The 13,349-nt window shown below is 35.8% G+C and overlaps 2 protein-coding genes across 5 annotated transcripts in view; one reads left to right on the top strand and one right to left on the bottom strand.

Moving 5' to 3' along the window:
* The window catches only part of LOC139135890 (actin nucleation-promoting factor WASL-like), a 570,409-nt gene that overhangs the window by 126,543 nt on the left and 430,517 nt on the right, over positions 1-13,349 (bottom strand). The gene's annotated exons all lie outside the window — the stretch shown is intronic.
* Positions 563-13,349, top strand: part of LOC139135887 (contactin-5-like) — a 39,903-nt gene continuing 27,116 nt past the window's right edge. For 2 of the 3 annotated variants that reach the window (XM_070703658.1, XM_070703657.1), the window contains exons 1-2: positions 563-650; positions 7,785-7,886. In XM_070703658.1, the coding sequence (XP_070559759.1) occupies positions 7,829-7,886 (58 nt within the window). In that variant the 5' untranslated portion in view covers positions 563-650; positions 7,785-7,828. Of the gene's footprint in view, positions 651-7,262; positions 7,554-7,784; positions 7,887-13,349 lie in introns of those variants that run through there. The other variant, XM_070703659.1, reaches the window with a different exon arrangement.

Below are 13,349 nucleotides of genomic sequence, written 5' to 3'. Positions count from 1 at the left end.
TATTAGGTCTACACGCTTTTAATTGTTCAGATTATTCAACCAATATAAAGGTGTTCTGTCGTTTTCTTTCACACTTTGAAAAATTCAGCTTGAACTGTTTATAGTTACGGATTTAGACTTGCCCCAAGTCTGTTGGTATATAAATATTAAAACAGAATTTATTGGAGGTCTATTAAAACTTATGCTGACTGTTGCGTTAGTGGTAGGCCACGTAGATCGTGGAACTATTGCGTTGGCTCACAGCTAACTGCTGCCGAGAAAAGTCAAGCGACTTGGGGCCAGTCCAATAGGGAGTCACTGTGGTTTGACTTTTCGGTGGTTTCTGTGGGTTTTCCTTTTTTATTTCATTTTGTTTTGGACATGTTTCAAAACAAAAAGGTGTACAGAAACAAGACTGAGTTGGCGGGGGTTCGATTCAAGGTGCTACGGCATACGGGTACGCGTGTCCTTACGCGTGTACATGTATGGTGGCATGGTACGATGTTTTTTTGAAAAGCGAGGTACACTTTCTCTTTATAAATATTCATGATGCGAAAATTCCATATATGGTGATATTGTTTCCTTTTACGGTTTGAACTTACGGCGTGGCTGTGGTATATACCAGATCCAGTCATCTGTTCGAGACACCAGCCATACAGCGTTCTCAGGAGGTCAGCAATTTTTTCATATTTTATTACTTTGTTTATTAATACGATGTTTTGCAGACAATATTGCCTTCGTTAACATACTGTGTGTGAACATTTGTGTCTTTCCTTTATCGCTGTTCATTACCTTTTATACGGCAGAACGTTTCTGAAATACACACACACTGTCAATACATTGAATGCATATATGATCTGCACTGTGCCTGTGTTGTGAAACTGTCAACCACTTGACCAAACTTACGAGCTTCCGATTTATATCTTTATTACACCCTTGCCGGTGAATGCCGTCAGCCATCTAGGAAAAGGGGCGCTCTTTCGCGACCATAGTACCGATGGAAGTCTCATCTCCATGCGTACTTGTGCGTAATCTAACAAGATGTTTACCGCTTGTGAGTAGAAAGTGACACCGCCGCGCACCTGGTTGAATATTCAAAATGGCCTCCTTTTCAGTTTCCACCAGTATGAATGTACCTGTAAATGAAGCTACCTCGGATGTTTCTAGAGCTAGGTCTTCTTGTGCACACCTCTTGATTGTCAAATTTTCCCCGGTGATTCAGAGTTGAGCCGCTAAGACGTTGCTATACGACACTAGCCTACTCTCTGAGAAGCTATGGAACCAATGCCGACTACAATCTAATAATTTTGATAGTGAATATTGAACCGAAAAGTGAAAGTTGACGCCCTTATTTACCGTTGACGGGCTTCCAACTTCCGTACGTACTTCCACATATTATTAGCACCATTGTTGACTGATCGGAACGGTAATTCGAACTATGAACAACCTTCGCCATGGCAGTTTCAGCCATTATTAGCTGAGCACCGGTAAAAAACGTATTCCCCAGTTGTTCCCCAGTACCCATTGTAACAGCTGATCCCGAACGCATAGAGGGCTGCCGTTTGTATCGTGCGATACATATAAATCGTTCAGATATGGAGCGTGTCCAGTGTTTGAGTGCAGCGCACCTAGAATGTGTCCGTTTATAATATCATTCGTGCTGTTAGTTCACAGTCTTCTCATCGAAATAAATTATTTTAGGTCCTTTATTTGTTATCACATTTTTGTAGCATGACAAAATATTGACGTACCACGAACTACAGGTAAATGTTAGTCATTTCCGTCATTTCAACCAGCCCGGACTCACGCTTGAGTCCATGGACCGTGAAGAACAACAGAACAAACCCATTGTATTTAAATTCTGCATACATGCTGGTTAATGACAGAAATGCAGAAGCTTGTGAAGCAATGTACTGCATGCTACTGCAGTCTTAGCCCTGCGTACAGGTCTGTGTGTTCTTGGCGCTATACGGCCTCCACCGTGGTGGAGGCCGTATAACGCGGGAACACACAGACCTGTATGCAGGGCTACTGCAGTCTATGGTGGCGTATCCTTGCTATCTTGCACAGTACCGTAGATTTCCCAAATAAATTGTAAGGCAGTGATAAGAGTGTACCAGTACTTTGTAGTATTCAAAATCACAGTTACTGTAATACTGACTGACCCATCAAAGGTAGCATGTCCCTCAAAAAAGTGAAAGACATTAACTTTTGCTGGAACTTTCATTTCTTCCTTTACCAAATCAACAATAAAATTAACAGATCAAAGTGCAAAATTTGGTACTAGAGAAAGAACTTGCAAAATTCAAAATGGCTGCCAACCTTGTTTTAAGTCTATAAAGAAAATAAAATTTTTGATTTTTGAAAAACTATCTACAACCAGTGACAAATATGGGTCAAAGTCATTGGCTTATAGGGTAGAGGTAGATCAGCACATATATTAGCATTAATACTAATTAATATAATACAGGTATCTATGATATACTGTAAAACACTTTGAATGGGCATCATGGGTTTTAGTGTTTCTAGTTTTCGTTGCAATAACAAGGTTGTCAGATTAGCTAAAAGAGACATACTGAAGTACGGTACTCATGTAGGGAAAATTTTAAATGAGTGATATCTTAAATTAGTGAATTGACAGACATTGCTATCTCTGCTAAGAAAGGATGCGAGCTAAAGACATGTTTTACAATACTGCTTTGTATAATAAACTGACTTACAGTAACTTGTGTATTGGTCTTTTGAATGTCCAATTGTATTATTGGCTTGAATATAAAAACCACAGCGGTATACCAAATTCAGCAAAGAAACTTCAGTAAGGATTTTGTACTCCTTTACAGTTTTGATACTTGAAAATGTTTTAAGGTGATGAAACATGTGAGCTCCTCAATACTGTAATGGTGCATTAACCCTTTTCCTGCCAAGTCCATATTTCACCACCAGGTCAAGATGGTTAAAATAAATGAAACACAACATATTCCATATGGTGTATTTCAACGTAATACTGTACATTTGAAAGCTGTTGAAAACATAAATACTGTAAACTTGATTTTTTTGGACATAAGATGCTATAGCACACTAAGCCAAGTGGGTGAAAATACGTCATGTTTTGGCTCAATACAGCTTTTTACTGACTTGGCTGATGGGGAAGTGATACTGTCTGGCAGGAAAAGGGTTAATGGTAATCAAGGCATTGCTTGCTGTTAGCGACAACCCCTCATTTATAAAAATTGCAATTTAGGGAAGGTAATTTCTTTGTTTGTTTTGAAAGGGGAATCAAAACTCTGTTCATTTTGCAAGCATTAAAATTGTAATGATGGTAACACAGTTTGTGATGACTTGTTGATTTTACAATGAGAAGTTTTCAATGATAGTCAAGTAATGAGAGTGATTGACAGAGGTCAGCTTCAAGAAAACATATGATAGTTGTTAAGATTAATATTCCCAATGCAGGCAATGTACATATTAGAAACACTCAGTAGTGTGTCATGAGCTTGTAACCAATACTGTCATTCCTCCTTTAATAAATAATAGTAAATTTATTACACAACTTCATTGTCTCTGGATGAAGTATAGTAAAAAAATAATAATATAATAGTGAGATTAAATTTAAAAAAAATTGCTATAAAACTAATAAAATATAATTGACAACAACAATAAAATAAATTTGACAACATTGCAGTACATCACAAGATTTTGAGTGTGACATCGATAAAAAATAACTTTACAACTTTCAATAAGAACATTTGCATCAGGAATGTTTTTGAAGGCCCAGGATATTAAACAGTGGTGAAGATCTTGCAACTTTCCTCCATCTTTTCACACATGAAGCTTTGTAGATGCAGCCAATGAGATTTCTTGTGAACTTATTCCCGATGTCTGCCAGCTGCCATTGGCCAATCTTTTTCCATCTTTTCACTGTATTCACATGTAGAGTGTTGCACATTAAAGTGAACAACACTGTACACTAATTAAGATATGACCCCAGCAGTCAGAACAAACATCTCTGCATAGATCAGACTGTTATCTGTGCAGAGGTGGGAATCCACTCAAAATGATTTATAGTATATTAAATTAAATGAACACAATTTAGATTATCACTTCTATTTCCAGTCTTTTTGCACTCTTGACATCATATTTAATCAAATGATACTGAGGTTTTATCATGCAACTACATCTTTATGCTACTCATCAGGTGATATAGTTGAATAGTTGTGTCCAAGCATATACATGATAGGATACTGCATTTAATGAGACAGCGAGGGAAGCTGTTCAGATTTGACCTTTGGTTATCAGGACATGTTTAGTTAGGACATCCCCAAGTGCCACCAGCAATAACCTCAAATGACAATCAGTTTTCTTTCACCTTTTAAATTGTACAGTATTGTCTCTCGGTGAAATTTGCCCTTTGAACATTAATTTTTCATATCTACAGAGAGGGACTTATTCTACATTGTGAAAGGCTCTTCGTACTTTTGTATGAACCTCAGCTAATCCAAAAATGATCAAGAAAGTTTGCAAAGTTGAAATGCCTCACGTAGACAAATATTTCATTTAGAAAATGGTATCACCTGGTACCCCTGGGTAGAATTTACTGGGGTTACAATTTCCCCAGATCATGACACTGGGGTTACAATTTCCCCAAGTCATGACACTGGGGTTTCTCATGGTGTATAAATGCAATCAGATCTTAGGGACAACAAAAAAATGACACATTTCCAAATCATGTACCAATTTTCCCAACTTAACTAAAGCACAGCTATCACGTATACATGCCATACATTATGTATTATGGGAGCTGTAAATACTGTTGACATTTTAGCAAGACATCACTACTGTACATTGATCTGAAACATACCAATGCATAATGTGGGATTGCTGTCAGGCTATTCCAGACAAACACTGGAACAGCACCAATGTCTGTGGTTATAGATAGTCATGAGTGACAATTATAACAGTTGATTCCATTGGGCTGGTTGTGCCTCTGCTATTCATTAATTAATTCAACGATAACCTTTCTGTAACATGACCAGCTTTGAAATTGTAGATTTCACTTGAAATATTATATCTTCAACGTATTCTGCTGACACAAGAACTTTCCTGCATTTCAATCATAGCAGTTGCAATGCACAGTAGTTTGACCCCATTTCGGGTCAATATACCACTTACATGTACCAGGCAAAATCATCTGGATCAGAAATTTGTATGTCAACTTATTGTGTTTTTATTTTTTGTATTTTCAATGTAAGAGGTTATGTACATCTCTTTTAATCAAGTTGAAATTCGTGTCTCAGTGTACCTTACAAAATTCTGTTTAGCTCACATTCTGTTAAGTTAACAATTTTTTTATTATGTCATGTCTAATTCCTAATTCTCATATATTTTGATGTGTCTCTTGTCTTTTAAGTATTTTCTGTCCAATTACTTTCCTACATCACAAACAGTCCCACGTCCTTGTTCTTCAAGTATTTTACTCCACAAAAACTTTGTTCATGAACAGCTCTTTGTATGCATTTGCATTTATGTGTGCCATTCTGATTAAAATCAGATATAGAGATGGGCCATAGCAACATTTCAACCTTTGCTTATTCTTTGCTGTTCTGGTGTAAGGCAACCATTGAGGTGACAAGAACAGCAAACTACGAACAAAGGTGGAAATGTCCGCTATCGCCATCCTAGTCATAAGGCTCCCTTACTTCCTTGGCAGTAAAAATTATCATAAACTGGCAAACAGTTCTATCAATAAGTTAAGTCTCAAAGGTAATTGAAAATGGGTACATGTATATATGCATGAATGTTATGAAGTCAGCCGTCATTTCCATTAGATATCTGTATCTGCATCTGTTTTTGTTCCATGAATTTGCTTCCTGTAAACAAATTTATTACTTGACAGTAATTAACTCAGAAATGAATGAGTTAATTTCACTCCCATGATGGATTCAAATTGGTTGATGGAATAGATTGAATTTGTCTGCCTGTATACAGACCTTGATTCTGATTTCAAATTTGTGAATCCATTACAATTGAATTAAATATGCAAATTGGTAACATTAAGGGCCGTGGATAATTAAAACATGTGCACGGTAAACGCAACTTCTGTGTTTAGGGGGGAGGGGGTTTGGCTGTATTTCGATTACCGTGCACAAAAATCACACTACAAGTTTTCCTATCAAACATCTCGCTACACGTTTTTCTGTATTGCAAAATATCGCGCTACCATTGTTTGGCGTTGTACCAGGCCAGTACGGCACTGGTGCTACACCAGCATTCTTTTGACATACATGTGAATCGGTGCATGAGTAAAATAGCGTAACAATCAGTTTGGATATTTGGAGATTGATTTTAGAGAGGAAATTGGGGGGGGGGGGTTGGTAGCGTATGCGTGATTTCATAACGACGTAATCACCGATTGCTGGTATGGAGATACAGAATGAGGCTTGGTTGGATTTCTGCACTTCCAAACTTTCGTTTGGGGAGGGGGGAGGGGGGTTGAGGACAAACGCACTTAGTTTCATTTACCGTGAACATGTTTTAATTATCCATGGCCCTTAGTGGTGAAATGTTATGCATGTAAATGTGTAAAATTTGTTGACAGGTGGAAATGATTGATGGGGCATACCTGTCATTTGTGCCTGGATCTGAGTCCTAGGATTAGCCAAGTTTACATTAGAAAGTGTAGTCATTGAAAGACATAACAGGAAAATCTTTCTTGGGAAAGAAATCAATAACTCATTGGTTCATTATAAATTCATATCATCAATCAAAGTTCAGATTCATGGTACAGTGAAACCTGTCTAAACCGAACCATTCAGGGACTGAGAAAATTGTTTGTTTTCGAAAGGTTTTCGGTTCATAGAAGTCCTTTTAACATAGAGTTCTATTAGAATGGGACTGGGAAAAGGGTTCAATTTAGACTGGTTTCCAGTTTAGACAGGGTTCGGTTTAGACAGGTTTCACTGGTACAAACATATGTTTGTCTTTTAATACTGATAATTTCTGTAACTCCTCCAATTGGAAATTCTGTTTGTACATCTCTGTTATATAGTCTAATTGTTTTTTCCTGACATGCTTCATGACATAATTCAGAGATGCAATAATTCCCACATGTACGAACACGGACTATCTCTGGTCATATACATTGACCTGGGATACTTACTGACCCTGGTGCAAGGATACACTGATACAAGTGATGTGTGAGTGATTATTCAACTCAACCAATAATGTACATCGTACACACCTCAGTACTCATTTGCATATCAGGGTAAACTGCAGGGGTCAGGAACATTAACAGGGATGTCAAAGTAACATTTCAGTGATACAAGCTTTGTGTCGTCAGGAAACCAACGGTGCAGTGTAGCTATATAGAGAGAGGGAACTTCATATGTGTGGTGAACTGTGAGCTTTCATGGACATCAACTGAAACCATGTCTGTGATGTCATGTGTTTGATAGTGACTCTTTGCTGCACAATAGGCTCTTTCAAATCAGAAGCAGCGGTAACTCAGCCCAGACAAATGTTTCCCTGTACAGATTTTAAAATGTAATGCTGGTGTTTAATTTGTTGAAATCACAGTGGTATGTATGGAGGTGGCCGTCTCTTCCGTGTTTGTTTACTAAATCTAGCATGATTTTCATTCTAAAATATTTTATATTTTAATCTACTACCCATATTTCTTTTCCATAGAACAAACAGACCAATCATATATGTAATTTGTTGTAAACGGTTGCAAGTCACCAAGGGGTCAGCACATTCTATTGAAACTAGTACAAGGTCCAGTAATTGTTTCTTTTCTTTGTTTGTTGCAGGTAGGCTGCGTGGACAGAAGGCGGTTGTGTGCGTTGAAACCATAATGGCTTCCATCAAGAGTGCAATTCTTGTAATTGTGTACATCGTATCATGCCTCGCCCGTAAGTTATATTTCCTCATATGAATTTTTCTCATAAAAAATTTTGCACATTGAAATATATGATGATCATCTTGCACACTTAATGCTTTCAAAACCTGATGTACCATAAATTCCTTGTAAAGCCCCAAACTGTTGAAGCATTTTTACATTGTATTTTTATATTGTATACTCTGCTTTGTAATCTTGACAGGTGCCGTGATTTTTTTTGAATTAAATTTCATTTGGGTCTCAAACCAAATTGATAGGTCTGCCAGCCTCTGTTCCCAAAAGAAATATTTATCATGTTAAAATTATGCAGTTCATGAAGTAGAGTGAAAATACCTGTGGTCCAGAGTTTCTGATGAATGAAATGGTTTGTCAAATTAATATCAAATACACAGCTACTGTACTGCTGACTACCATATCACAATCATTCTAGTAGTATGACTGCTCCATCAGGTTCAACCATCGATATGTCTTGTTTTCTTATTCATAATTTTCTCCCTTCCAATAATACAATTGGTGTGTAACAGAGTAGTTTTTTCTCGTCCTTTCAATTTGGCCAGTTGTATGTCAGGACTGATACATAGCATATCATTTCCAAGCAGGTTTTACAATACAAGACAACCTTGTTGTAAATTCTACTGAGGAATAGTTGAAAGTTTTGTTGCTGTTTCCATGTTTACTTGAGTGTATCACATGTATTCAAGAATACATAGAGTAACATAATACATAATTTTCCATTGCTGTGTTTGACATAGCCAGCAACAGCCCAACATCCGCGTCAGTGTTCACACGTCATTTTCTATATTTACATGTTTCTATATTTATTGCTCTCAGTGGTTATTGTGAACAGCCACTCTGACTAACAGTGTACTAAAGCCTCCATGTCATGGATAGTGAAGTCGTCAACACAACTACTGTGTGTTGAAACAATTAAAAAATGGTAAATAATCACATCAAAACTGATTTATGTTCTGTTGTCTACAAAAAGTTAAAATGTCTATTACATGTAACTTGTGACAGGTTTGTTGTATGAACATAAATCAATATCTTTCAGGGTCAAAAAATATTAGGAATATAGCATTTCTAGGATTTTGTGAAAAATTGTGTTCACCATATTTACTTTTAATAATAACCAAATCTTGGTATTTTCAATAGTTGCTAACATTTTCCAAATAAATTGATGATATATCTCAATTTAACATCACATACTGTGTAGGACCCAAACCAAACTCCTTGAATTCACTTGGCCTCAGTGTTTGTGTTGGCCTCCAGGTTGTCAGGTAGGCCCCTATTACCGTGCCATCCTTTGAGCTCAGAAATCACAGGTTTTCAAGGCTGTATAACAAAGAACTGTAGCCTTGCAATTTATCCTACCCAGCAGTTAAACCAGAAATGTTGAATCTAAAATGTCAAAATTACAAAAAGTAATTCAAGAAAGAAAATTTTGCAAGAGTAAAAATTGTCAAATGTATTAGAAATTTGTAAGTGGAAATCATTTTTGTGTATATAAACTGTGGTTAATAAGAGGTTCTGTGACTTTGTCAATAACATGAATCAAATCTAGTAAACAACTGTCATGGTTCTTGGTTGGAGCATTTATAGAAGTAAGCTGTACCTGTGTGTTTTGGGAAATGTTTTGCATTGAGTAAGGGTTTGTCTTTGTATCAGCCATAACTTCCTGTCATAAGTCATATTAATTAAATGCTTTACAGTGCTGCTATTTTTGTCATCTAACTTACACCTTTGTAGGTGTTATGTAATGGTGACTTGAAGGAGAGGGGGAATGTGGTTGTATGAAATTTAAAAAATGTCAAATTCAAATTAACAATAATATTATTCAATATTCTACAGTGCTTAGGAACAATAGAGTATTAAAATATATGTTCTTGAAGACCAATAGAGTATTAATAATAACATTATATTTTTTGGTACATTCTTTTGACTGACTTGAAAGTTTGTATCTCTGTGTCATCTTCAAAACGCCATGAATATGTCAAATACTATAAATAGAAAATTATTGTTACTATAATTAGAAAAGTTCAAAGTTGTCAGTACACCCAAAACATGTTTTTGGCCTTGAAATTTGTCCTTGCAGAGTGTAATTCAGACAAAGACAAATGATGAGATCAAACACGCTGACACAAACTACTGACAATCAGACATTGGTTTTGAGTCACTAGTTCATCATGCCACACCCTGTAGTAACAATTTGTCACTGTTACGTGAAATTAATGTTCATATGGGTACATATCATATAATTGAAGTTCTTGAAATGCTAGCTTGAAGTGCCACTGATCATGCTTTTCCATTAGGAACATTATTCTCTCTAATTTACAACACTTCTGAATACTTCCAATGAATATTGGAATATATCTTGATATTTTCCTTGGATTTATCCTTCTATCAGTGTAATTTTTCTCCAGGGAAAAAAGACTGTCCCCAATAAGTGATACATCAATGTGATTTTTAAAGGACCAGTAATGCTAACTTTGATGATTTGTTTTCATTATTGTTATTTGATATGTCAATGGCAAGTTCTTCCCCCATTCCATCCATCATTAGGCTTGTCAAAATGGTGTCTATATGTGTAAAATGCATTGTATTGTTAACATCTTAATTCTAATCCAGACCAGAACTCACTCGTCAACAATAACAACACAGTTTACACATGTACAGGCTGAGTTGACAAGCTGAATACTGTATATATCAACATGCTTTGGGAGTAGAACAAGAAAATTATGGTTGAGACATCTTTAAAAATAAAAATAGTGGAAAAATCATCAAAAGTTAGCAGTACTGTCCCTTTAAGGCAAACTGATCAGTAAGTTAGTCAGGGAAATTTCAGTTTTGTGGGTAATTTACTTAAGGTGATAGAGTATTGTAAGCTGTAAGAATTTGCTAATGCCAAAATATGCATTTTGCATTTTTGTTGGATTAATGTCAGTACAGGTGAACTTGAGAATAAATAGCACACTGGCAAATTTTATCTGAAGTTATTTTTCATGTCTGGGAAATGCTTTTAAGTCTCAGTAACTGTGATACTGTAGACCAGCATATTTACAAAGTTTTGAGAAGATAGGTACATGACTACATGACTAGATGTGGGAACTCTGATATCATTTCCAATATCCTGGATTATTGTATTGATATTCCAAAATGAAACTTACAACATGACAAGGGAATCCCAGTTACTAAACTCTTCCAGGGTAACATTCTCAACAAAAACACTGCTGTTGACAATTTTGTCAGCACTTACTATTTATCAAATACACTACATGTTTATTGTGTCATCATACATACAGTCTTGATATAGTCAATTGAGCATGTCTGGCCATGAATTGAGTTGTTATTAGTAACAGCTAGTGCTGTTTCAAATTTTACAGCTGGTAATGACAAGCGGAAAATTTTGTGTTTGATGGAGGTACATCGAGAAAGTGTACTCTGCATGAATGAAAACTTCAAAAACTTTTTATCCAGTTACTTTTGAGCATGGATGCTTTCAAAATATTGTAGCACTCTCTTGATTTTGTGCACTCTGTGATACAATATACCTTAACCTTGCTATGCAAATGAGTGTGGAATGATGGCCAAGCAGATCGGTCAGTGCAGTCTTGTAGCTATCTATGCCACCACTCATTTCTCTGAAAAGTAGTTTACATCATAACATTTTGATATAAGTCTAGCAGCCATATTAAAAATTACTTTGTGGAATAATTGACTAGTTATTACAAGATAGTCACAAAATGCTAATATCGTTTATTACCATATCTTATGGCAATCCAGATGTACGAATCAGCTACAGTTGCCTAGAATCAACATCTGTCGTTGGACACTGTGTTCTAAATTAATCTTGCGATGGGATACCAGTATGACTGACTGTTTGTAAACAATATGTTCCTACTTAATATATACTGGTAAATAGCACACTGGCCATTCTTGTAAATACAATGTTGAAATAATTGTGATGTTCCATATGGTGGTCATGATATTTTGTTTCTCTCTGAATCATTGAAAGCAAAAGTATGTGTTTATTATCGAAATAAGAATCAATAGCATTCCATACATACAAAGAAATGAATTTAATTTAATTGGATCCACTGTCTATTAACCTTGAATCTTGTTTTAGATTCATCAGACTTGTGCTTTATATATTACTTTACAAACAAAGATGGTCCTCTGTGACGGACACAGTCATCAAGAACCAAGAAATTTTTTATAACAATAAGATTAATATGGCATTTACTAGCTACCATATCAAAGATTTTACTATCATTATGTGTTCGTATCAATAAGTGGCAGGTTCCGTTTCTTTGCATAGTGAATGACAAAGCCTGAGGTTGATGTACCAGGCAGTCCCATTACCTGTACACACACTTCATTGTTACCAGTAGTTCCCATTGCACAAGCAGAGTTAGTGAGAGTTGGGAAAAGTCTGGGTCTTTAAAATACTGAAAATTTTGTAAGATTCCTGCAATAAATGTTTGAATTTGTCAATTATGGAGATGTACGTGGCTTAAGTCTTTTCATTTTGAATCTATTTTTTTTTTTTTATTTTTTTTTTTATTTTATTTATTAAGCTTTGACATGAAATCAGGATGAGTCGCACAGGTGACTAACACCTATACAAAAGCAACCCTCCACAAAAGCACACATTTAACAAGTTACACATACAAAATTGAAAACAGAAAAGACAAACGCAGAATATAACAATAATAAAAATATACAAAAAATTTCAAAACAGAACAAAACAAAACAGAGAAATTAACAGAGACGGCAATTTTTACAGTGGCACTTTCCCACCCAAGTACAAGTGTTATCAGGATAAAATTTATTGTTTAACAGACCCGTGTAATGTTTTAATAAAATAAAATTGGCATGTGAATGCAATGGAATAACTTTTCCAACTTTGTATCACAGCACTTTGCATTCACATCCATGCAGTGCTGTGTTTGATATATTTATCATATATTTTGAGAAAATATTGTATCAACACATAGACACTTCAGGCTATGGAAAGAGCTGCAGAAATTCTAACACAGCATTACCAAACACTTGGAACGATGTCCGTGACTGCCCAGACGTTGAACTGTCTACCCATGATAAGGCTGTCTCAATTCAGTCCAACTTCAACAGTATCAAGTAAACTGCAGTCCATGTAATGAGGATGATAATGGGACAGATTCTGAGTGAGTCAGTAAATATGAACCAGTGAGAGCTGCATAAATATAGAACTCTAATGACAAACATCTTTGTGATGTAGTTTCATATTGCCTTGTTCGAGGTTTGTGTCAATAAACCATGGAGCTTGAAGTCTGCCATCTATACCAATACATGAAATCTAGGATAATATGGAATGCCTTTAAAGTTCAGTGCAAACTGCAAAGCAGAACTCTGCTCTAATGATTGATGCTCACTATTAACATTAAAACTTGATCAATCATCCAGGGTAAGACACATTCATATCTTTGATTATTTCATC

This window comes from Ptychodera flava, chromosome 6 (assembly GCF_041260155.1).
Source record: "Ptychodera flava strain L36383 chromosome 6, AS_Pfla_20210202, whole genome shotgun sequence".
Classification (NCBI taxonomy): Eukaryota; Metazoa; Hemichordata; class Enteropneusta; family Ptychoderidae; genus Ptychodera; species Ptychodera flava.
Note: the sequence above shows the minus strand (reverse complement) of the source record. Positions and strands in the feature narration are given on the sequence as shown.